Raw genomic sequence first — 26,449 nt, forward strand, 5'->3', positions numbered from 1 at the left:
CAGGGTATTATGGCCCGTGCTGGATGGGGTTACGCTCCCCCCTGAAGATGGAGGTTCGCAACTTGGACTCATCGCTGAGCATGGATCCAACTGTTAGTTGGGTTGCTGTGATTTTTTTCAGGCTGTCTGGCCGCGCTCCAGAAGCATTCTCTCCTGACATTTCACCCACATCTATGGCAGGCATCCTCAGAGATTGAGAGGTCTCTGTTGTGCACCAGCTGCGCTCGACAATACATTGAGAGGTCTCTGTTGTGCACCAGCTGCGCCCGCTCCTTGGGAAGTCAGGCTTGGCCACTTGTTACATCCAGGATAGACTACTGCAACGCGCTCTACATGGGGCTGCCTTTGGAGACCGTTCGGAAGCTTCAAATACTCCGACGAGAGGCAGCCAGGTTAATAATATACAGGGAGCATACAATTCCCACGTTACGCCAGCTCCACTGGCTGCCAGTTTGCTACCGGGCACAATTCAAAGTGCTGGTTTTGGCCTATAAAGCTCTAAACGGCACTGGCCCAGTTTACCTGTCTGAACGCATCTCCCTTTACGATCCACTGCGGAAACAAAGATCTTTTAGGGAGGCTCTGCTCTCAGTCCTGCCACCATCACAAGCGCGTTTGGCAGGGGGTTGGACTGGATGACCCACGAGGTCTCTGTTTACCTGTCTGAACGGATCTCCCTTTACGATGCACTGCAAAAGCAAAGATCTTCTGGGGAGGCCCTGCTCTCGGTCCCGCCACCATCACAGGCGCATTTGGCGGAGGGTTGGACTGGATGACCCATGAGGTCTCTTCCGATTCTATGATTCTATAAGCAACAACATAGGTCCCTCTAATCTCATTTTTGGGGGCAGGGGATCAATATGCAAAACACGTTAAAGGATAGATTGGTCAAATGCACTTTGATGGTAGGTGAACTATAAATCCCAGCAACTACAACTCTCAAATGTCAAGGTCTATTTTCCCCTAACTCCACCAGTGTTCACAATTGGACATATTGAGTATCCGTTCCAAGTTTGGTCCAAATCCATCATTGTTTGAGTCCACAGTGCTCTCTGGATGTAGGTGAACTACAACTCCCAAACTCAAGGTCAATGCCCACCAAACCCTCCCAAGTATTTTCTGTTGGCCATGGGAGGTCTGTGTGCCAAGTTCGGTTCAATTCCATTGCTGGCGGAGTTCAGAATGCTCTTTGATAGTAGGCAAACTACAAATCCCGGCAACTAGTGTCTAGATCCAGGGAAGTCATGCTCCCCATGCTCTATTCTGCCTTGGTTTGAATGCAATTTTCCTGCTTCTTGGAAGGGGGTTGGACTGGATAGCCCATGAGGTCTCATCCAACTCTATGATTCTATGATTCTATGAACTACAACTCCCAAATGACAAAATCAATCCCACCCATCCCCATCAGTATTCAAATATGGGCATATCGGGCATTTGTGCCAAATTGGGTCCAGTGAATGAAAATCCATCCTGCAGATCAGGTATTTACATGACGATTCATAACAGTAGCAAAATGACAGTTGTGAAGTAGCAATGAAAATAATATTGTGGTTGGGTTGTTTTTAGGGCTATATGGCCATGGTCTAGAGGCATTTCCTCCTGACGTTTCGCCTGCATGTATGCCAAGCATCCAATGTTATGGTTGGGGGGTCACCACAACCCGAGGAACTGTATTAAGGGGTCGTGGCATGAGGAAGGTTGAGAACCCCTGCCATGGAGGATCTAAGCCAGCCTTTTTGACCTTCAAAGCGCAGCCCCAGCTCTGTCAAACCCCAATGTTTTCCATGTTGGCACGGCAAGGGTTAAAGAGGGGGGGCTTGGCATCTGTGCCTGCCAGCTCCTCCTCCTTGCCTGGGCTTGGTCCCCCCCCCCCTGCTTTCCTGGCTGCAGCACCAGCTGGGCAAGCAGACCAAGCCCTGCAGCAAAGCCAACAGAGAAGGAGAGACTGAGGCAGAAGAAGATAAACAGGTGAGTCCCTTGGTCATCTTGGGCTGGGCTTGGGGAAGGGTCCTTGCCATCTCTATTGCCTCATTCTCTACCAACATTGGAGGGATGGCATGCCCCTAGATGGTCTTTCCAATCCATCCCCTTTTTGTTTTCCTTCTGAACCCAGACCCTCTGCTCTTGTTTACATCAATATGATGTCTTTGCCCGCTCCATGCTCCAATATAGGGAACATCAGGAGAAACACCAACCCTTGGGTTCCTCTCCCCTTTCCTTCCCTGCCCGCAGCCTCCGCAGTGCTTTGGCCGGATGCCTGCAAAAGGGCTGGGCCTCCCGGGCGGCCATTGGGCAGAAAGGATGGAGAAGGGCATCCCTCCATCTGCATCCTTGGGTACCAAAGAGCGCCAAGGTGCCCCCTCTCCTCCCATCTGGCCTCAAAGGCCCTTTGCTTTCCCCCCAAGGCCCCATCTTACACTACGGTGCGGCTTTATAGAATCCTAGAGTTGGAAGGGACCTCCAAGGGCCATCCAGTCCAACCCCATTTCGCCACAATCAGAGCCCTTCTGTCAGATGGCCATCCAACCTTCAGAGAAGGAGACTTCGCCGCTCTCCAAAACGGCATCTTCCACTGTTGAACGGCTCTCACCATCAAGTTCTTTCTAATGTTTGGGTGGGATCTTTGAATCCAGAGAAGCAGAAAATAAGCTGTTGTCGAAGGTTTTCATGGCTGGAATCACTAGGTTGTCTGGCCTGAAGCATTCTCTCCTGATATTTAGCCTACATCTATGGTAGACATCCTCAGTGATTGTGAGGTCTGTTGGGCATACTGAGCAAACAGTATTTTGCCCCCCACCCAATCACTCATATATATATTCTGTTCGTCATGGGAGTTCTGTGTGCCGTATTTGGTTCAATTCCATCATTGGTGGAGTTCAGAATGCTCTTTGATTTTAGGTGAACTATAAATCCCAGTAACTACAACTCACATCTGTTCGTCATGGGAGTTCTGTGTGCCATATTTGGTTCAATTCCATCATTGATGGAGTTCAGAATGCTCTTTGATTTTAGGTGAACTATACATCCCAGTAACTACAACTCACATCTGTTCGTCATGGGAGTTCTGTGTGCCATATTTGGTTCAATTCCATCATTGATGGAGTTCAGAATGCTCTTTGATTTTAGGTGAACTATACATCCCAGTAACTACAACTCACATCTGTTCGTCATGGGAGTTCTGTGTGCCATATTTGGTTCAATTCCATCATTGATGGAGTTCAGAATGCTCTTTGATTTTAGGTGAACTATACATCCCAGTAACTACAACTCGCATATGTCAAAATCTATTTTCCCCCAAGAGCGCCCCAGGGCAAATCAAGTATACTGCAAATGCTTACTTTGCGTAATGGTTGAGCCGCCCCTGTCTGTTGGAAACTAGGCAAGTGGGGTTTATATATCTGTGGAAGTTGCTGGGATTTATAGTTCACCTGATTGCTTCCTGGAAGGGTTTGGTGGGCTTTGGCCTTGTGTTTTGGAGTTGTAGTTCACCCACATCCAGAGAGAACTGTGGACTGACTCAAACAATGATGGATGTGGATCAAAGACACGGAGATCTTCCATCACCAACAGAAAATACTGGAAGGGTTTGGTGGGCATTGACCTTGAGTTTTGGAGTTGTAGTTCACCTACATTCAGAGAGCACTGTGGACTCAAACAATGATGGATCTGGACCAAACTTGGTATGGATACTCAATATGCACAAATGTGAACACCGGTAGAGTTTGGGGAAAATAGACATGACATTTGGGAGTTGTAGTTGCTGGGATTTATAGTTCACCTGATTGCTTCCTGTCTGGCATTCCTCTATTTTCTGAGTATTGTTCTTTATTTGCTGACCTGATTTTAGAGCTTTTAAATAAGTCAACCAGAGAAATCAGCCATAGCAAAGCACTTGATGAACCAACCTGGATACAGAAATGATGGACCGCTCCGACAACCACCATGTCAGACGACACGGAGAAGGCACTGAAATCCACATGAAACATGTGGACAATTTCAACAGGAAGGAGGGAACCATGAAAATGAACAAAATCTAGCTACCAGTATTAAAAAAATCTCTAAAATCAGGACAGTGAATAAAGAGCAACACTCAGAAAACAGGGGAATTCCGCACAGGAAACCATCAGGGAAGGTCCAGGGTGGGAGCAAGGACTCTTGTCTGTGTGAATGTTGTAATGGACCACCTTGATTAGCATTTAATAGCCTTGTAGCCTCAAAGCCTGGCTGGTTGCTGCTTGGGGGAATCCTTTGTTGGGAGATGTTAGCTAAACTCTAAAATCAGGACAGTAAATAAAGAGCAACATTCAGAAATCAGGGGAATTCCGCACAGGAAACCATCAGGGAAGGTCCAGGGTGGGAGAATGGACTCTTGTCTGTGTGAATGTTGTAATGGACCACCTTGTTTAGTATTTAATAGCCTTGTAGCTTCAAAGCCTGGCTGGTTGCTGCCTGGGGGAATCCTTTCTTGGGAGGTGTTAGGACAGTAAATAAGGAGCAACAATCAAAAAATGGGAATTGCAGACAGTAATCAATCAGGGCCAGCTAATACCACCCAACAAAGGATTCCCCTAGGCAGCAATCAGCCAGGCTTTGTAGCTGAAAGGCTATTAAATGCTAATCAAGGTGGCCATTTGCAACATTCACACTTGCCTCCAACAGACAAGAGTTCTATCTCCCACCTTTGACATTATTCCAGATATATAAACACCACTTGCCTAGTTTCCAACAAACCTCACAACCTCTGAGGATGCCTGCCATAGGTGTGGGTGAAACGTCAGGAGAGAATGCTTCTGGAACATGGCCAGACAGCCCAGAAAACTCACAGCAACCCAGAAAACAAGCTCTCTCCTGCCACAATGTGACTTCCTTTGACATATGTAAACATGGCTTTCATGTCCCCCTCATGGGATCAGTACAGATGGGCCTATAGAGCAAACCAAGCTTGTATGTATGTGTGTGTGTGTGTGTGTGTATATATATATACATATAATATACAAGAGGAAAGAAGTAATTTTTTTGCCCCTTTGCTCATCTGCTGAGAAGAGAAAGAGGCAAAAGGCCAACCCATCCAGTATAACGGCTCCGTTGTCATGAGAACTTGCTTTCTCATTCCCTGAATTATTGATGGCCAAATGATGTATTGCTGAAATATCCTAAAGGCACCAGATCCAGGGTCAGGCCTGGTTGAACGGCATTTATGTGGCCAGTGTAGACCAGGAATGGTAAACCCAGGCCCTTGGGCTTTTTTATCTGAGCCTCCTCCCTCTCACCACCCTATCCTTCCTTCTCTCTTTCCTTCCTCCCTCCTTCCCTCCCTCTCTTCTCTCCCTCCATTCCCTTCCACCCTCCCTCCCTTCCTTCCTTCTTTCCTTCCTTCCTTCCTTCCATCCTCCTCTTCCTTCGTTCTTGAGAAACTGTCTTGAGAAACTGCAAGTTGTTTCCAGTGGGTAATATTTATTATTATTATTATTATTATTATTATTATTATTATTATTATTATTTTATCATGTCAGAAGCGACCTGAGAAACTGCAAGTCGCTTCTAGTGTAAGAGAATCGGCCACTGCAAGGACGTTGCCCAGGGGACGCCCAGATGTTTTACCATCCTATGGGAGGCTTTTTTCATGTCCCTGCATGAAAAGCTGGAGCTGACAGCTCACCCCACTCTCCGGATTCGAACCGCTGACCTTTTGGTCAGCAGTTCAGCCAGCACAAGGGAAATTGCACCACCTGGGGGATGCACCACCTGGGGGATGTTTAGATGGGAGAAGAGAAGGTAGAGAGGGAACATGAGAACCATGTTTCAAGATGTAAAAAGGTGTCCCATTGGGAGCGGGAACTGACTTTCTGCTGCTCTAGAGACATGGGAGCAATGGGTTCAAATGGCAGGAAAAGAGATTCGACTGAAAATATTAGGAAGAACTTCCTGTAGAGTGGCATATGCTTCTCTGGAGGCTTTTCTGCAGAGGTTGTCTATCAGGACTGCTTTGATTGTGCCTTTTTGCATGGCAGGGGGTTGGACTGGATGGCCCTTGGGGGTCTCTTCCAGCTCTAATATCAGGAGTAGGCAATACGGAGTCTAATGGATACACTTTTTTCTTTCCCATCCACCTCATCCTGACCAAGGACAATCCTTTCAGGATCCAAACATTTCCCGTCTTTATGGGAGCTCACCCAAGGAGTGGGGTGAGCTCCCACTGTTAGCCCCAGCTTCTGCCAACTTAGCATTCGAAAACATGCAAATGTGAGTAGATCAATAGGTACGCAGTGGGTTAAAGTACTGAGCTGCTGAGTTTGTTGACCGAAAGGTCGCAGGTTCGATTCCTGGGAGCGGCGTGAGCTTCCGCTGTCAGCCGTAGCTTCTGCCAACCTAGCAGTTCGAAAATATGCAAATGTGAGTAGATCAATAGGTACCGCTCCAGCGGGAAGGTCTAATGGATACAGTTTTTCTCTCCCATCCACCTTCTCATCCTGACCAAGGGCAATCCTTTCAGGATCCAGACATTTCCCGTCTTTATGGGAGCTGACCCAAGGAGCGGGGTGAGCTCCCACTGTTAGCCCCAGCTTCTGCCAACCTAGCAGTTCGAAAACATGCAAATGCGAGTATATCAATAGGTACGCAGTGGGTTAAAGCACTGAGCTGCTGAGCTTGTTGACCGAAAGGTTGCAGGTTCGATTCCTGGGGAGGGCGTGAGCTTCCGCTGTCTGCCCTAGCTTCTGCCAACCTAGCAGTTCGAAAACATGCAAATGTGAGTAGATCAATAGGTACGCAGTGGGTTAAAGCACTGAGCGGCTGAGCTTGTTGACCGAAAGGTCGCAGGTTCGATTCCTGGGAGCGGCGTGAGCTTCCGCTGTCAGCCCTAGCTTCTGCCAACCTAGCAGTTTGAAAACATGCAAATGTGAGTAGATCAATAGGTACGCAGTGGGTTAAAGCACTGAGCTGCTGAGCTTGTTGACCGAAAGGTCGCAGGTTCGATTCCGGGGAGCAGCGTGAGCTTCCGCTGTCAGCCCTAGCTTCTGCTAACCTAGCAGTTCGAAAATATGCAAATGTGAGTAGATCAATAGGTACGCAGTGGGTTAAAGCACTGAGCGGCTGAGCTTGTTGAGCGAAAGGTCGCAGGTTCGATTCCTGGGAGCGGCGTGAGCTTCCGCTGTCAGCGCTAGCTTCTGCCAACCTAGCAGTTCGAAAACATGAAAATGTGAGTAGATCAATAGGTACGCAGTGGGTTAAAGCACTGAGCTGCTGAGCTTGTTGACCGAAAGGTCGCAGGTTCGATTCCGGGGAGCGGCGTGAGCTTCCGCTGTCAGCGCTAGCTTCTGCCAACCTAGCAGTTCGAAAACATGCAAATGTGAGTAGATCAATAGGTATGCAGTGGGTTAAAGCACTGAGCTGCTGAGTTTGTTGACCGAAAGGTCGCAGGTTCGATTCCGGGGAGCGGCGTGAGCTTCCGCTGTCAGCCCTAGCTTCTGCCAACCTAGGAGTTCGATAACATGCAAATGTGAGTAGATCAATAGGTACCGCTCTGGCGGGAAGGTAATGGCGCTCCATGCAGTCATGCCGGCCACATGACCTTGGAGGTGTCTATGGTCAATGCCGGCTCTTCGGCTTAGAAATAGAGATGAGCACCAACCCCTGGAATCGGACACAACTAGACTTAATGTCAAGGGGAAACTTTTACCTTTCCCTGCCAAAGAGTGCTGGTGCGCCAACAAACTACAACTCCCGGGATCCCATAGCTTTGGGCCATGGCAGTTCAAGTGAGGCGAACCTGCATTAATTCCATGGAATTCCAAAGGATTCTGGGATTTGACGTTCAAGTGAAGCCTGGAGGATTCTTCCTTCGGAGATTGCCTCGTAGATCTACCTTTCTCAAGGTTCCCTGGGGGAGAAGGAAGAATGACGGAGACTGATTTGCAATATATGGCGATGTGCCATGTCTTCTGAGTCTTTCTTTCCGCCTGCTTCGTTGTGACACGAGAACATCAGAAGAGCTGTTTCACTGAATTGCTCTTGATAGATCTGACACAAAACTTCCAAATTGGTAACAAGTCGGAGGATTTCGCTATAATCTTGCGACTCCATCACTACATAACACAGAATTTAAATATAATTTCACTAGTATATATATCCGTCAGTACTTCTTTGTGGCTCTTTCTTTCATAGAGTTAGAAGAGATTACAAAGGTTATCCAGTTTGTTGTCAAAGGCTTTCATGGCCAGAATGACTGGGTTGCTGTATGGTTACGTTCCAGAAGCATTCTCTCCTGACGTTTCGCCCACATCTATGTCAGGCATCCTCAGAGGTTGTGAGGTCTGTTGGAAACTAAGCAAGGGAGGTTTATATATCTGTGGAATAATGTCCAGGGTGTGAAAAAGAACTCTTGCCTGTTGGAGGCAAGTGTGAATGTTGTAATTGGGTTGTTGTAGGTTTTTCGGGCTATATGGCCATGTTCTAGAGCAGCGTTTCTCAACCCTGGGGGGGGGGGTCTCCAGGGGGTGTCAGAGGGATCATCAAAGACCATCAGAAAACACAGTATTTTCTTTCAGTCAAAGGGGTTCTGTGTGGGAAGTCTGACCCAATTCTATCTTGGTGAGGTTCAGAATGATCTTTGATTGTAGGTGAACTATAAATCCCAGTAACGACAACTCCCAAATTTCAAGGTCTATTTTCCCCAAACTCCACCAGTGCACACAATTGGGCATATTGAGTATTTGTGCCAAGTTTGGTCCAGATCTATCATTGTTTGAGTCCACAGTGCTCTCTGGATATAGGTGAACTACAACTCCCAAAACTCAAGGTCAACGCCCACCAAGCCCTTCTAGTATTTTCTGTTGGTCATGGGAGTTCTGTATGCCAATTTTGGTTCAATTCAATTGTTGGTGGAGTTCAGAATGCTCTTTGATTGTAGGCAAACTATAAATCCCAGAAACTACAACTCCCAAATGACAAAATCTACCCACCCCCCACCCCCACCCCCCAAACCGCACCAGTATTAAAATTTGGGCATATCGGATATTCGTGCCAAATTTGGTCCAGTGAATGAAAAGACATCTTGTATATCAGATATTTACATTTTGATTCATTACATTAACAAAAGTACAGTTATGAAGTTGAAACAAAAATAATTTTATGGTTGGGGGTCACCATAACATGAGGAACTGTATTAAGGGGTCGCGGCATTAGGAAGGTTGAGAAACCTTGTTCTAGAGGCATTTTCTCCTGACGTTTCGCCTGCATCTATGGCAAGCATCCTCAGAGGTAGTGATTGCAATTAATGTTGTAATTAATCACCTTGATTAACATTGCAAAGCCTTGTAGCTTCAAGGCCTGGCTGATTTCTGCCTGGGGAATCCTTTGTTGGGAGGTGTTAGCTGGTCCTGATTGTTTCATGTTTGGAATTCCCCTGTTTTCTGAGTGTTCTTCTTTACTTACTGTCCTGATTTTAGAGCTTTTTTTAAATACCAGTAGCCAGATTTTGTTCATTTTCATGGTTTCCTCCTTTCTGTTGACATTGTCCACTCGCTTGTGGATTTCAGTTGCGTCTTTGTGTAGTCTGACATTGTGGTTGTGACATGACATGAAACAATCAGGGCCAGCTAACACTTCCCAACAAGGTATTCCCCCCGGCAGGAATCAGCCAGGCCTTGAAACTGCAAGGCTTTGCAATGCTAACCCAGGCGATTTATTGCAACATTCACACTTGCCTCCAACAGGCAAGAGTTCTTTCTCCCAACCTGGACATTATTCCACAGATGTATAAACCTCCCTTGTTTCCAATATACCGCAAAGCCTCTGAGCATGCCTGCCATAGATATGGGGTTTGTGTGTGTGTGTGTGTGAGGAGCGACTTGGGAAACTGCAAGTCGCTTCTAGTGTGAGAGAATTGGCCGTCTGCAAGGACGTTGGCCAGATGTTTTTAATGTTTTACCATCCTTGTGGGAGGCTTCTCTCATGTCCCTGCATGGGGAGCTGGAGCTGACAGAGGGAACTCATCCGAGTCCTCCCTTGATTCGAACCTCTGATCTGTTGGTCTTCAGTCCTGCCAGCACAAGAGTTTAACCCATTGTGCCATCTCCGAGGTGATGTGGGTGAAATGTTAGGAGAGAATGCTTCTGGAACATGGCCATACAGCCCGGAAAACTCACAAAAACCCAGCTATCCAGTTTAATCATATTCTGCCATGCAGGAAACCCTCCAGACAGATGGCCATCCAGCCTCTGCTATAAAGCAATATATTTTACTATTAGACAGCTCTTACCATCACAAAGTTCTTCCTAATGTTTAGGTGGAATCTCTTTTCTTGCCATCTGAATCCATTAAGAGAATGATGCAGGAACTCGCTCACGCCAGTGTTCTTCCATTTGTGATGAATTGCTCTTGTTGTTCTTCCCCCTTCCCTGGATTTTCTCCAACATTCAGGAGCTGTGTTTCGCTGAGGACGGATCGTTCTAAGCCAGCCTGGCTGTTTTGATTCCCATGTCTAAGTAGCCATGCAGTCGCCCAAGAAAGGCCTGCTCTGCAACCTCAACCACGTCCACCTGCAGCACATCTCCTTGGGCCTCCATCTGTCTCGCCACCCAGAACTTCAGGAGGAGTCCCACACCTTGGCCCCACCAAGGAAGGGAACAGCGGGCCAGGACTACAGAGAACAGAGCCATGTCTCGGCGCTGGTGGACGCCAACTCCAATGACCCGTCCTTGACGTGCCAGTGTTGCGACGAACACCCTCTGCATTCGGATATCAAACGGGACCTCCAGAATCTGCAAAGCTTGCCTAGATCTCCTGTTTCGAACCACGAAGAAGAGGAGGAGGAGGAGGATTCGCCTTTGGACCCGGCCTCCTCTTCCGTCAGCAGCTGCTCCGATCTCAGCTTGGACGACACTCCTGTCTCCGTCTACTGGAAGGAGTTCCCGACGGAAGAGGTGGCCCAAAGTCCGGAGAACCAGCCCAACATTGTCCCTTTGGATGAGGCTCACAATGTGGCCAGCCCTGAAGAGAGGAGCTTGAACCTCAACATCCGAGGTGACCGCCCCATAACCCGTGTCTGGGACAGTCCTGATAGCCTCGGCAGCAACAGCTCGTTGGAGTCCACACCTTCTCCAAGCTCAAAGCCCCAATCGGAGTCACCGTTGAACGGCTCTCCGACGGTGCCACCTCCAGTCCGTCCTTGTCGTGCACCCCCTGCTGTGCCAGTCCGCCGCGTCGCTCCAGGACTGGATTCGAACTGCAATGCTCTTCCGGTCCAGGAACCCAAGCCGGTGACCTTCTCTCCAGGACAGGTGGACGTCAACTTAAACTGGTCTGGTCCACCAAAGCCTCGTGTTGTGGGTCCCCCACCTCCCGTGCCTCCGAGGACAAAGCGAGGACTTCAAGGGATACGACGGCGTGAGCCAGAGAAGCCAAGCTCTGACGCATCGTCAGAGCCGAGTGTCCAACAGAGAGAGGTCACCAAGAACATCACCTCCTTCCATGAGTTGGCCCAGAAGCGGAAGAAGGTGGCGGTCTCACCACCGACCAGGAAAGACCAAAGCGACTGGCTCATCGTTTTTTCTCCCGACACCGAGTTGCCCCCTTGTCACGAGGCCACGTGGGGCACCATCCCCAATCAGGAGATAGTTGAGCCACAAACAACGCCCCCAGAGCCGGCAAAAGTGGCCAACTGCCCGCAGAAGGAGGTCACTACATTCAAAGAACTGCGCTGCCGCAAGCAGAAAAGTCACCTGCCCGCACAGGTTGGCTCCCAACAGGTGAAAGCGGGCAAGCTGATGCCAGAAGGCAGTGACCCTTTGCAGGAGAGTGACCCACCAAAGGGGCATTTCCGAGGCCCAAAGGAGAACCCGCTCCGGAAGAAGAAGTCCCGCCCTGGGCTGCAACCCATCATGGAAGGGGGCTTCGAAGAAGGCGAGGATGGAGCATCGGATAGACGCTCAGAGGGCAAGCCGAATGGACAAAGGGACCCCTGGATGCCCGGGAAAGAGGAAAGAGGAGACGGGCGTTTTGTGGAGGGTAAGGTTTGAATGCTTCACCTTCGCCCTAGCTGGTGAGCCCAGGCCTCATCTACACTGATCATTTGATAATGGAACTCCCGGTGGCACAATGAGTTAAACCCTTGTGCCAGCAGGACTGAAGAATGACAGGTCATAGGTTTGAATCCAGGGAGAGTGTGGATGAGCTCCCTCTGTCAGCTCTGGGACATGAGAGAAGCTTCCCACAAGGATAGTAAACATCAGAAACATCCGGGCGTTCTCTGGGCAACGTCCTTGCAGAAGGCCAATTCTCTCATACCAGAAGCGACCTGCAGTTTCACAGAATAATAATAATGTGGTCGATAACTTTAGTCAATTTCCAGTCTCCGCCATCATTCTGGGAATGCCTCGTTCCATAGCCAGGATTTCACTAGCTTCCTGAAGTTCAGGAGGAACGGGGCAGATCTGATCTCAATCGGGAGAGAGTTCCATAGCCGGGGGGGCCACCACAGAAAAGGCCCTGTCTCTCATCCCCACCAGACGTGATTGCGAGGGTGGTGGAACCGAGATCAGGGCCCCTCCAGAAGATCTTAACAGCCTTGATGGTAGGTGAACTATAAATCCATCATTGTATTGTCGAAGGCTTTCATGGCTGGAATCACTAGGTTCTTGTGAGTTTTTTCGGGCTATAGGGCCATGTTCTAAACGTCAGGAGAAATGCCTCTAGAACATGGCCCTATAGCCCGAAAAAACCCACAAGAACCTAGAAATCTATCATTGTTTGAGTCCACAGTGCTCTCTGGATATAGGTGAACTACAATTCCAAAACTCAAGGTCAGTGCCCACCAAAACCTTCCAGTATCTTATGTTGGTCATGGGAAGTCAGTGTGCCAAGTTTGGTTCAATTCCATCATTGGTGGAGTTCAGAACGCTTTTTGGTTGCAGATGAACTATAAATCTCAGCAACTACAACTCCCAAATGACAAAATCAATCCCCCCAACCCCACCAGTAATCAGATTAGGGCGTATCGAGTATTTGTGCCAAATTTGGTCCGGTGAATGAGAACACATCCTGCAGATCAGATATTTACATGACTATTCGTAACAGTAGCAAAATGACTGTTAGGAAGTAGCAATGTAAATAATGTTATGGTTGGAGGTCACCACAACCTGAGTCACGGCATTAGGAAGGTTGAGAAACGCTGCTCTAATTGGTTATCTTTGCTGGAAAAGTCCCGCCTCCCCCTTCCTTCCCCAGCCCCCTTCACCAATTGTTTAACAGAGGAAGCAGGAAGAGAAAAACCATTTTCTTTTTTAGTTTTTCTGGCCAGCAGCCTTTTTTATGTGCAGGCAGATTGTCTCTCGGTGTACTTTCCATTTTTTTCTAAAACAGCCGGAATGTGGGTGGATTCCCAGATGGCTGCCTTTTTTGAACTTGGGAAAAAGAGCCACGGGGCTTAAAAGGACAGGTAATGTAATTCTGGCAGCACACTTGGAGGCTGGAAGGGAGATAGGTAATTTTGGATTTTGGGTCAAGAAAGTCTCCGCTAAAATTATTACTTTGCTTTTGGTGAGTCGGCTGTTCTGTTGAAACTGCTTTTAGGGTCATTTCCTTTTCAATTCTATTGAGCGGAAGACTGCCAGTCTATCCCTAAGTCCTCCAGTGCTGACATTATTATTATTATTATTATTATTTTTATTATTAGAAACACAACAAGATGAGTCCACAGCAGACACTCTGCTGGCTGTTGAATTGGATCACACGTCAGACACTTCCCAAGTGTCTAGGACTGTGTGATGTATTATTATTATTATTACTATTACTATTATTATTATTATTATTATTATTAGAAACACAACAAGATGAGTCCACAGCAGACACTCTGCTGGCTGTTGAATTGGATCACACGTCAGACACTTCCCAAGTGTCTAGGACTGTGTGATGTATTATTATTATTATTACTATTACTATTGTTATTATTATTATTATTAGAAACACAGCAAGATGAGTCCACAGCAGACTCTCTGCTGGCTGTTGAATTGGATCACATGTCGGACACTTCCCAAGTGTCTAGGACTGTGTGATGTATTATTAATATTATTACTATTATAATTGTTATTATTAGTAGTAGTAATACAACAAGATGAGTCCACAGCAGACACTCTGCTGGCTGTTGAATTGGATCACACGTCGGACACTTCCCAAGTGTCTAGGACTGTGTGATGTATTATTAATATTATTACTGTTATTATTGTTATTATTATTATTAGAAACACAACAAGATGAGTCCACAGCAGACACTCTGCTGGCTGTTGAATTGGATCACACGTCAGACACTTCCAGTATTTTCCGATGGTCATGGGAGTTCTGTGTGCCAAGTTTGGTTCAATTCCATCATTGGTGGAGTTCAAAATGCTCTTTGATTGGAGGTGAACTATAAATCCCAGCAACTACAACTCCCAAATGTCAAGGTCTGTTTCTCCCAAACTCCACCAGTATTCACATTTGGGCATCTTGAGTATCCATATCAAGTTTGGTCCAGATCCATCTCTGAGTACACAGTGTTCTCTAGATGTAGGTGAACTAGAACTCCAAAATTCAAGGTCAGTGCCCACCAAATCCTTCCAGTATTTTCCGATGGTCATGGGAGTTCTGTGTGCCAAGTTTGGTTCAATTCCATCATTGGTGGAGTTCAGAATGCTCTTTGATCGTAGGTGAACTATAAATCCCAGCAACTACAACTCCCAAATGACAAAGTCAATCTGACCCCAACCCCACCAGTATTCAAATTTGGATGTATTGGGTATTTGTGCGAAATTTGTTCCAGTGAATGAAAACACATCCCACATATCAGATATTTACATTACAATTCATAACAGTAGCAAAATGACAGTTGTGAAATAGCAACAAAAATAATGTTATGGTTGAGGGTCACCACAACATGAGGAACTGTATTAAGGGGTCGCGGCATTAGGAAGGTAGAGAACCACTGCCTTAGTCTATTCCAGGGGTCCTCAAACTTTTTAAACCGGGGGCCAGTTCACTGTCCCTCAGACAATAAAAAAATTCCTATGCACATTGCGCATATCTTATTTTGCTGTGTGGAAGGGCCCTTAGAGGGGGTTCTTTCTAGCCCTCTTTAGGCAGTAATTCCAGGAGCAGAGAATGGGAAATCTTCCTATTTCTAGTCTGAACAAAATCTGGCTACCAGGATTAAAAAAAAAACCCTCTAAAATTATAACTGTAAATAAAGAACAACACTCAAACACAGGAGAACTCCAGACAAGAAACAATCAGGGCCAGCTAATCACCTCTCAACAAAGAATTCTCCCTAAAAACTGTCAGGCTATGAAATGGCAATCAAGGTGGCCAATTGAAACATTCATACCTACCTCCAACAGACAAGAGTTCTTTCCCCCACCCTGGATCTTCCACAGTTTTCCTAGTTAAAGGTTTTCCTCTGACATGAAGTCCAGTCGTGTCTGACTCTGGGGTGTGGTGCTCATCTGCATTTCTAAGTCGAAGAGCCGGCGTTGTCTGTAGACACCTCCAAGGTCATGTGGCCGGCATGACTGCATGGAGCGCTGGGGCAGCCTCCCTTGGCTGGCTCACGCTGCCCATCGGGCCTGACGGATAGCATGAGCTTGCCAAGGGAGGAGCAGCCCTGTGTGGCCTACTCTCACGTAAAGGACCTTGCTAGGTGCTTTACGCGCGAGTAGGCCACGCAGAGCAGCTGCCCTTGGCTGGCTCATGCTATCCGTCAGGCCTGATGGGCAGTGTGAGCCAGCAAGGGGGGTGCTCCTCCTCCGTGGGCCAGATAAGTGCCCTTGGCGGGCCAGAAGTGGCCCGCAGGCCGTAGTTTGGGGACCCCTGGTCTATTCTAAACCAACTAAACTGTTCCTCATTGAGTATGTGAGACTTGGGCAGTGCGGGGGTTGAATTCCAACATGAAACACCCGGAGGGCCCAAGTTTGCCCATGAGTGTATTCGTACTTTCGGATCAAAATTAGGAATAGAAAATATATTTTGGTTCCAAAACTGGATCAAGCTGAAATCCCTGCCTTTTCCCACATTCACTTAACTGCCATCAATTTGTCATCAATGTATAAATGAGAAACCTCAAAGCCACCCTATGAGTAGCCCTACTCCAGTCTTACAAACTCAGGCCAACCGTGGCTTCCTTGACCGAATCCACCCATCCGTCATAGAGTTCTCCTCTTTTCCTACTACCGTCTACATTACCAAACATGATTGTCTTTTCTAATGTGTAGTCCTGTCTTCTCGTGATATGTCCAAAGTATGACAACCTTGGTTTAGTCATCTAGGCCTGACCTAGAAAGGATGGGATGAAGATAAATGGGGAGATGAATCACAGAGAGTCATTATTCAGATAGAAAGATCCAGGTTCAAGTTCTCACTTGCCCATGATTGGGGAACCGTGGGCTTGTCACTCTCAGTGTATCCAGTCCAACTTGACTGATGGTATCAAGATTCCTGACCATCAAACAGGCCAGAGGGTTTTGGAAGAGGAGCGTTATGTGCCTTTGCAGTTTGGCGTGTCTCATGCTCATTCTGTATGTATTTGCATTTTTTGTTTTACTGTCTGCTGTGGCATCCGGAATTAACATTCTTTTTTTTCATATTCTCTCCTCCCTCCCTTTCCTCCTCTCCCCTATTCCCAAATCCTTTTCCTTGTTCTGCCTGGGCACCTTTCTTGCTCTCATGTCCATACGGCTGGGCTGTTGCTTGTCTCTGTGACCTTTCCCTGTTGTCTCTTCCCTCTGATCCTACAATGTCACACAATTCCCTCCTTCCATCAATACCTGCCATCACCTCCCTTTCTCTGTGACCTTTCCTCATTGTCTCTTCCCTCTGATCCTTCAATGTCACACTTCACTCCTTCCATCACTGTCCTCTATCACCTTCCTTTCTCTTTGTCCTTTCCTGTGTCTCTTCCCTCTGATCTTTCAATGTCACACACTTTATTCCTTCCATCAATACTCTCACACCTTCCCTCCTTCCATCAATACCCTCCATTATTTTCCTTTCTCTCTATCATCTTTCCCTCTATCTCTTCCCTCTGATCCTTTGCAATCTTGTCATGTACTTCCCTGCTTCCATCAATGCCCTCTATCACCTCCCTTTGTGATCTTTTCCCACGTCTCTTCCCTCTGATCTTCAATGTCGTACACTTCTCCCTTTCCATCAATGTGTTCCATCATTTTCTGTTTCGCTGTCTCTTCCCTCTGATCTTCAATGTTGTACACTTCACCCTTTCCATCAATACCTTCCATCACTTCCCTTTCCCCCATCTTTCTTCCCTTTGATCTTCAATGCTGAACACTTCTCTTGTTGCTGTGTCTCTTCCCTCTGATCTTCAATGTTACACACTGCTCTCCTTCCATCAATACCTTCCATCACTTCCCTTTTCCCCATCTTTCTTCCCTTTGATCTTCAATGTTGAACACTTCTCTGTGTCCATCAATACCTTCCATCACTTCCCTTGTTGTTATGTCTCTTCCCTCTGATCTTCAATGTTGCACACTGCTCTCCTTCCATCAATACCTTCCATCACTTCCCCTTTCCCCAACTTTCTTCCCTTTGATCTTCAATGTTGCACACTTCTCTCTGTCCACCAATACCTTCCATCACTTCCCTTTCCCCCGTCTTTCTTCCCTTTGATCTTCAATTTTGCACACTTCGCTCTGTCCATCAATACCTTCCATCACTTCCCTTGTTGCTGTGTCTCTTCCCTCTGATCTTCAATGTTGCACACTTCTCTCTCTCTATCAATACCTTCCATTACTTCCCTTTTCCCCGTCTTTCTTCCCTTTGATCTTCAATGTTGCACACTTCTCTCTCTATATCAATACCTTCCATCACTTCCCTTGTTGCTGTGTCTCTTCCCTCTGATCTTCAATGTCGCACACTGCTCTCCTTCCATCAATACCTTCCATCACTTCCCTTTCCCCCATGTCTCTCCTCTCTGATCTTCACTGTCACATGCTTCCCTCCTTCTATCAATACCCTCAAACACTTCCCTCCTTCCATCCATGCTCTCCATTACCTCCCTTTGCTCTGATATGGCTCCTCACCACCCCTTGCTTTCTCCTGGCTGTGCTGCCTAGCAGCCAGTGCACCCCCTGTGCACTCTTCCCAGCCACAGCACCTGTCCTTCCAGCCTCTTCTGCTCCATTTCTCTGTGGTGGATGGCCAGGCTGCGGACCCCTTGTCCTCCTCCTCCTCTATTGGCCCTGGTTTGGAGAGCGTGGAGCTGACCTCCCCAGAGCTTTCTGGCCGGGCCTTCTGCCCAAGGCTCAAGGCCTTGTCCTGTGAAGAGGTCTGCCTCCTGGCTGACCGGCAGGGGCAGATTTTCGGCACCCTCTCCCCTGAGGAGCTGCTCCCCATCCGCCTCTCGCCCGTCGGGGCCTACTCCCCACCTTCACGGAGCGTCCTCCCTTTCCTGGAGAGCCCTGACCTGGCTGTGCTCTTCTCCCCGCTCTTCCCCCGCAGCAGAACCTACCCCACCTTAGCTTTCCCAACCCGCCAGGTACCCGAGCCGCCGTTCAGAGCACGGGTCCCCCTTGACAGCCAGGCTGGAGCGGGGTCTGGGAGACTGCCTTGGGACAGTATGGCAGCCAAGGAGCCGGGAGTCCCTGAGCAACGTAAGCCATCCCCCAACATTTCCCCCTTGTCTTCCATCTCCCTCCCTCTGTCATACCGTGGGCCATAATGGAGAATCACAGAATCACTGAGTTGGAAGAGACCCCAAGAGCCATCCAACCCCCTTAATCCATGCATGAACACTCAACCCAAGCCCTCCTGACAGATGGCCATCCAACTTCTGCTTAAAAACCTCCAGAGAAGAAGAGTCCACCAGTCTCTGAGGCCGCATATCTCTTACCATCAGGAAGTGCTTCCTAATATAGCCATTCCCAGTCCAACATCCTCAAAATTGATTGGACTTTGGTTCTCATAATCCTCAGCTGGCATAGTCAACAAATAACCAAAAGAAAGAGTGAGAAAGTGGGGTTGTTTGGGAATGTTTTGATGTGCTGGCTATGAGATGTGTATAAACTAAGGGCAGGTTTTGGGACCAAACTTATATGACCTGAGGATAACTCAGGAGTAATTTGCATATGTTAAGGTATAGTACTTACACTGACCTGTAAATAAGTATACCCAGTCTTTTGGAGTTGATTTTTTAACTAAAATGTCTAGCTTTGAACATGTATACATTAATTGTTGCTGAACTTTGCTCTTTCGCCATCTGGTGTGTATTCCATCTCTTCTGCCATTCTAGGCATGAAGAATATGTGGCCGTTGGGTCTTTTTAGTATTCTTATTCACTGGCTATGCTGGCTAAGGCTGATCCAGAAGTGAAACATCTGGAGAGAAACATCGGGAAGCTCACACCGGTTCGTAGAAAGAGATGCGGTCACAAAGATAGGTTGGACTCAAAGAGTATAGGGCTTTATAGGTAATAACTTGCACCTTGAATTGATAAGATGTGGTGGAAGGTAAGGCCCAAATACTCGAAGTGTCTAATGTGCTCTAGAGAAAATTTTTCAGTGACCCATTTATATTTTCCAAAACCAGAACTTATGATTTGCTGAAATGTATGTGTAGCTCGTTTGTTTTGTAATTTTCTGTAAAGTTCCCAAGTTGGTGTGTGAGCCCTGGTCTAGACCTGGAGAGGATGGCTGTATCATCTACATACAGCAAGATGGGGACTCTCCTTTGACCCAATCTGGGTAGGTGACCTTGTGGGTCCATCATGGCTTCCTCAAGATCATCCAGGAATAAGTTAAACAGAGTAGGAGCGAAGATACAGCCTTGCCTTACCCCTCGGGTCGTTTAAATTGGCCCTGAAATTTGGCCATGGGGGCCACATCTAACCTGTAAGCTACTATCTCTGTAAAGTTCTTTAATGAGAAACAGCAGCCTTTTATTGGTTAGGTAATTATCTAATTAGATACTTATCTAATTGGCTCTCATAGTGGCAAAATTCCTCACAGTGGTAACAAGGCGGAGAAAGCAACTAATTTCTGATAGGAGTATTACTTGAAACCCTGTACAATGGACTTCTCCTGATATTGGAGAATTTATACGAGGAGTATTTTTTAAGTAAGGTCCGTTTGAACATAAGTACACAACGAAAGTTTATTTCAAAAAAGTAAATTTATTTTCAGAAAGTACATATTTCACTCTATTTTTCGACATAGTTGCCAAGTTTGTTCAAACACTTCTCATACTTCTGAACCAATTTTAAAATACCCTCTTCATAAAAATTTGCCGCCTGCTCCGATAACCAAGAGTTCACTGCCGTTTTCACGTCGTCGAAGGGCGACCGGAGCGGTCCTCATCATGGACGTTGTCACGGCCATCTTTGAATTGTCGTACCCACTTACGCACTTTGCTTTCACTCATAACAGTATCACCGTACACTTCACAAATCTGTTGATGGATTTCTGCAGCAGGCAGGGTCCTTGCTGACAAAGACCGTATCACTGAGCGAACCTCACATGCGGCGCATGAGTTGATAGTCTTAGACATTTTTAAAGCACAGAACAGAACCGTACAGGTTAGCTACTGAGCGGAAAGTGAGCACAGTTGTTCCCGAGGCATGCCGGTACACGACGCACATGCTCGTTGCGATATGCGCGCAAACTACTAGTGTCTACAACAAAACGGACCTTACTTAAAAAATAACCCTTGTAATCACTGTTGGTCTGTGGACCGTAATAAATGTTGTTGTTGTTGTTCTTGTTGTTGAAAGGAGTTTGATTTCTGAAATCCACCTCAATTAGAACTTAATTGTGGGTTAGTCTGGCTTTATGTTGTGCTGTATGATTTTTCACATCACGGCCTCTCCCCGGAGGCTTCCAAATGAATTTAAGTATATATTTTGGTGTCCATAGAGAGAGAGAGAGAGAGAGAGAAATCCCATGAACCTTGTATGTATTTCAACTTATTCACCCTGCTTGCTCTTTTTTTGCAGTCCAACACTCTCAGTCCTTTGGAGGGATTGCAAGTAACGGTCATCTGTGGAGGGACGATGTGGACCGGCTGTCTGCACAACTGCGAGAACAAAAGAAAGGTAAGAGGTTTTCTTGTGTGATTTTATTTTAAATGTATTTTTAAAGCAGTGGTTCTCGACCTGGGGGTCGCGACCCCCAGAGGGGTCACTTGGCAATTCTGGAGGGGTCGCAGCATGGTCTCCTTAGGCCTCACTTCCTCCTGCAAGCCCCATGTGCCCTCAAGAGCATGCCAAAGAGAACACCGAGGCCTTCGGAGAAGCTGCTGGGAGAGGGACGATGGCAAGCAGAGGCTGTGCACCTTCCACCGGCCCCTGGGTGCATGCTCCCTGCATGAGGCCTCTTACTCTATGCGCTTGGCAACACCGGAGCATGCCCCTCTCCTGACGTTGGCAAGCATGCGGGGAAGAGGACCTGGGAGCATGTATCCAGGAGCCGTAGCCAAGCCAGACTTCCCAAGGTATGGGCACAGCTGGTGCACAAGTCTTTGGTTTGGATTGTGACTTTCTGCCTGGCAGAAGGGGGTTGAATTGGATGGCCTTTGGGGTCTCTTCCAACTCAATGGCTCTAGGAAAGGAGCCCTTTCATAGAAACCTTGGCAGCAATCCGAGGAGAAACAAAATGCCTGTCCTTCACGATCTGACCTTTTCTCTGCTTCCTCTGCAGCTTTGCTTGTGGCAGTCAGCGCTTCAGTGGACAAGATCGTGGCCCATTTCAGCACAGCAAGAAACCTCGTGCAAAAGGTTTGTTCCTCGTAATGGTCAAACATAAAAGACAGAACACCATTATACTGATACTAGCGGTCTCCTGCCACGCATTGCTGTGGCCCTGTTTGGTGATCTGGAAAATGAAGCAATGAGAAAGTGTTGGTTTCTATATATGTAATTTCTTTCTGGTTGTGGGTAAACAGTATTTCTTTCTGTTTCTTTGTCAGTGTGGATGTGGAGAGTGTCTGGTTTGCCTACTTTGGAACATGCAACATATCATTGTCCTTCTTTAGGGGTCCCTTTCAAATCTGTCATATACATATATGTGTGTGTGTGAATGGCTGGTTGGTCCTTTGTCAGGAGGGCTTTGATTATGTTTTCTTGCCCTGGCAAAGGGAGTTGGACTGGATGGCCTTAAGGCAGCATATTTCAACCGGGGAAGTCAAGACCCAGGGGGTGGGGGTCACCATGGGGGTCACCAAAGGGTCACCAAAGACCACCAGAAAACACAGTATTTTCTGTTGGTCATGAGGGTTCTGTGTGGGATGTTTGGCCCAATTCCATCAATGATGCGGGTTCGGAATGCTCCTTGATTGTAGGTGAACTATAAATCCCAGTATCTACAACTCCCAAATGTCAAGGTCTATTTCCCCCAAACTCCATCTGTGTTTATATTTGGGCATATTGAGTATTCGTGCCAAGTTTGGTCTGGATCCATCATTGTTTGAGTCCACAGTGCTCTCTAGATGTAGGTCAACTACAACTCCCAAACTCAAGGTCAATGCCCACCAAACCCTTCTAGTGTTTTCTGTTGGTCAGGGGAGTCCTGTGTGCCTTGGTTGAATTCCATCATTGGTGGAGTTCAGAATGCTCTTTGATTATAGGTGAACTATAAATCCCAGCAACTACAACTCCCAAATGACAAAATCATAATTTTTGAGTGATGGTCACTCCTTGTGTTGTGAGACGTTTTGTTGCCAAATTTGGTGTGATTTCGTTCATTGGTTCTTTTGTTTTTAGGGTACTCATTACGCACAGAACATTTTTATAGATATAGATAGTCTTGCTGCCAGGGCATTCTTTCTAATGTGGAATCTCTTCTCCTGCAATTTGAATCCATTGTTCTGTCTCTAGAGCAGCAGCCACGACTCTTCTGCTTCTGTTGCAGTTGGGGGTGGGGAGAACTAATTAGCAAACACTAATTACCAATCAACCAAGGGGAAGGGAGGCTGTCTCTTTCATTCCTGGCTGCTGAAAGAATGTGACTCTTTCCCTCCCGATCAGGCCCAGCTAGGAGACAGCCGACTCAGCCCTGATGTGGGCTACCTGGTCTTGAACACCCTTTGCCCGGCGCTTTGGGCCCTGGTTGGCGACGGCCTGAAACCCTTTCAAAAGGACGTGATCACAGGCCAGAGGCCCAGTTCTCCGTGGAGCGTTGTGGAAGCATCTGTCAAGCCCGGTAAGTGGCATTGGATGTTTTGGAAACAGAATTTGCAATATTGCTGAGGCTTCAGGGAGTTGAAGTCCAAATAACCTGGGAAAAGCAATCCAAGTTTGGGATGAGTGGTTTAAGATACTGTATATACTTGAGTATAAGCCTTTTTTTAGGTTGAAAAAGCACCCCCGTGGCTTATAGTCAATTATTATTATTATTATTATTATTATTATTATTATTATTATTTACAGCTTTTATATTACGTCCTTCTCACCCCGCAGGGGACTCAGGGCGGATTACAGTGTACACATATATGGCAAACATTCAATGCCAATGTTTGACATACAAACATATACAGACATACACAGAGGCTATTTAACTTTTTTTTCCCCCTGGCCGCCAGGGGAGCTGTCACTTTCATCGTCCATCTGCGACGCTGATGAAGCACTTCCGCATTCCCCGCATGCTTTCCCACTGGAATGCTTTGCGGGAGTCTTCTTTATGGCCTCATAAATCAGTTAATTTAGCCTCCCCACACTTTTAAGGTGGTACCTAATTTTCCTAGTTGACAGATGCAACTGTCTTTCGGGTTGCAAAGGTTGACAACAGGCTACACACAATTGGTTGGAAGCCCACTCCAACCCGGGCTGGCTTCGAACTCATGACCTTTTGGTCAGAGTGATCTTAATGCAGCTGACACTCAGCCAGCTGCGCCACAATCCCGGTGGCGCAGCTGGCTGAGTCAAAGTTATTAATTATTTTACTCTATTGTTATTATTATTATTATTATTATTATTACATTCACTTATTATTTTACACTATTTATTATTAATACATTTTTATCTAGCTGTCCCCTGCGTTGCTGTGGCCTTCATGGGGGTTCTGTGTTGGAAGTTTGGCCCAATTCTATCATTGATGGGGTTCAGAATGCTCTGTGATTGTAGGTGAACTATAAATCCCAGCAAGTACAACTCCCAAATGTCAAGATTCTATTTTCCCCAAACTCTACCAGTGTTCACATTTGGGCATATTGAGTATTCAGGTAGAGTTTGGTCCAGATCCATCATTGTTTGAGTCCACAGTGATCCCTGAATGTAGGTGAACTAAAACTCCAAAACCAAAGGACACTGCCCACCAAACCCTTTCAGTATTTTGTGTTGGTAATGGGAGAACTGTGTGCCAAGTTTCGTCCAATTCCATCGTTGGTGGGGTTCAGAATGCTCTTTGATTGTAGGTGAAATACAAATCCCAGCAACTACAACTCCCAAATAACAAAATCAATTTTTTTGAGTGAAGGACATACATTGAGTTGTTAGGTGTCTTGTGTCCAAAATTGGTGTCAATTCGTCCAGTGGTTTTTGAGTTCTGTTAATCCCACAAACGAACATTACATTTTTATTTATATATCGATTACTACATTTATTATTGTACTCTATTATTACTGTTATTATTACATTTCCAATATTTTACTCTATTATTACAATGTTTTTTTTATTTTTATTACATTTATTATTTTACTGTATTATTACTGGAAGCATACGTAAGTACATTTGCATTAGAGAAGGTTAGAATAATGGTTTAATCAGAGTTGGACTGTCTTATTTTAAATTACAGTTTTATGTAAATATTAAAAAAAATTAAACCACAGATGTCTCCATTAATATTATTTTATTGCTATCTATTTTTATTTTGAAATTTACCAGGAGCTGCTGCATTTCCCATCCTCATCTTATACTTGAGTCAATACAAGTATATACAAGTCAATACGGCTTATATTTGGGTTGGCTTATACTTGAGTATGCAGACGTATGCAGATTTCTGGCTCATGTTTTTTGCCTACATGGATTTCACACATCTTTTGATTATGGTTTCCCAAAAGTGGGAAAAAAACACGCCTCTGTTGTTGATAGTTTGTGCTTCCTGTTTGTGAACCGAAATGCCCACTGTTACCATTTTTGTCCTGCTCTTCTCTGCCCAGGACCCCAGACCCGCTCCCTGAATGCCCTGTATTGGCGGGTGTCTCGGCTGGCACCCCTCCGCAGCAGCCAGCAGCGCTTCCATGCTTTTATCCTCGGCCTCCTGAAGTGAGTATTCTGGGTAGATGGACAAACAGGGCGCTAGAGGGAGCTTGGTTTAACATGGCTGGGCCCTTTGTGGCCCAGAGGATGTGTTCCCCAAAATCTTGGGTCTATCCATTCCAAACTCCGCCAGTATTCACAGTATCTTGGGTCTGTGTGCCAAATTTGGTCCAGATCTGTTGTCTGCTGCGTTCGGTATTCTCTGAATACAGGTGAACTATAACTCCCTGATGCCAATGTAAATCACCCTAAAAACTCTGCCAGTATGCACAGTTGGCCATGTTGAGTCTGTGTGCCAAGTTTGGTCCAGATCTGACGTCGGCTGCGTTCAGTGCTCTCTTGACGCGAGTGAACTACAACTCCCATATACTAAGGTCAATCACCCCCAAAGCCCACCTGTATGCACAGTTGGTCATGTTGTATCTGTGTGCCAAGTTTGATCCAAATCTGACATCAGCTGCGTTCAGTGTGCTCTTGATGTAGGTGAACTACAACTCCCATATACTATAGTCAATACCTCCAAACCCTGCCTATATACACAGTTGGGCATGTTGAGTCTGTGTACGGAGTTTGATGCAGATCAGTTGTTGGCTGGGTTCAGTGCTCTCTCGGTGCAGGTGAACTACAACTCCCATATGCCGAGGTCAATCACCCCCAAAGTCCACCTGTATGTACAGTTGGCCATGTTGGGTCTGTATGCCAAGTTTGGTCCAGATCTGACATCAGCTGCGTTCAGTGCGCTCTTGATGCGGGTGAACTACAACTCCCATATACTATGGTCAATCACCTCCAAACCCCGTCTATATACACAGTTGGGCTTGTTGGGTCTGTGTACCAAGTTTGATGCAGATCCGTTGTTGGCTGGGTTCAGTGCTTTCTGGGTGCAGGCGAACTACAACTCCCATATGTTAAGTTCAATCACCTCCAAGCCCTGCCTGTATGCACAGTTGGGCATGTTGGGTCTCTGTACCAAATTAGGTGCAGATCCATCATCTGCTGGGTTCAGTGCTCTCTGAATATGGGTGAACTATAACTCACAGACTTCAAGGTCAATCACCCCCAAATTCCACTTGTATTCAAAGTTGGCCATGTTGGGTCTGTGTGCCAAGTTTGGTCCAGATCCATCATTGGCTGGGTTCAGTGCTTTTTGGATGCAGGTGAACTGTAACTCCTGGATGCCAAGTTCATCCAAACCTCTCTTTCTAGTATGTTCAGTTGCTGTAT

General features: G+C 46.6%; 1 protein-coding gene across 4 annotated transcripts in view; it reads left to right on the plus strand.

Annotated features, from left to right (window-relative positions):
* The first annotated feature begins 1,843 nt into the window (after window positions 1–1,843).
* Window positions 1,844–26,449, plus strand: part of RUSC1 (RUN and SH3 domain containing 1) — a 39,007-nt gene continuing 14,401 nt past the window's right edge. For 2 of the 4 annotated variants that reach the window (XM_067472389.1, XM_067472391.1), the window contains exons 1-7: window positions 1,844–1,968; window positions 10,420–12,006; window positions 18,096–18,632; window positions 20,969–21,067; window positions 21,672–21,748; window positions 22,997–23,171; window positions 25,126–25,231. In XM_067472389.1, coding sequence (XP_067328490.1) covers window positions 10,491–12,006; window positions 18,096–18,632; window positions 20,969–21,067; window positions 21,672–21,748; window positions 22,997–23,171; window positions 25,126–25,231 — 2,510 coding nt within the window. In that variant the 5' untranslated portion in view covers window positions 1,844–1,968; window positions 10,420–10,490. The remainder of the gene's footprint in view (window positions 1,969–10,419; window positions 12,007–18,095; window positions 18,633–20,968; window positions 21,068–21,671; window positions 21,749–22,996; window positions 23,172–25,125; window positions 25,232–26,449) is intronic. The other 2 variants (XM_067472390.1, XM_060758148.2) reach the window with 2 other exon arrangements.

The sequence above is a fragment of the Anolis sagrei genome, chromosome 12 (assembly GCF_037176765.1).
Source record: "Anolis sagrei isolate rAnoSag1 chromosome 12, rAnoSag1.mat, whole genome shotgun sequence".
NCBI lineage: Eukaryota > Metazoa > Chordata > Lepidosauria > Squamata > Dactyloidae > Anolis > Anolis sagrei.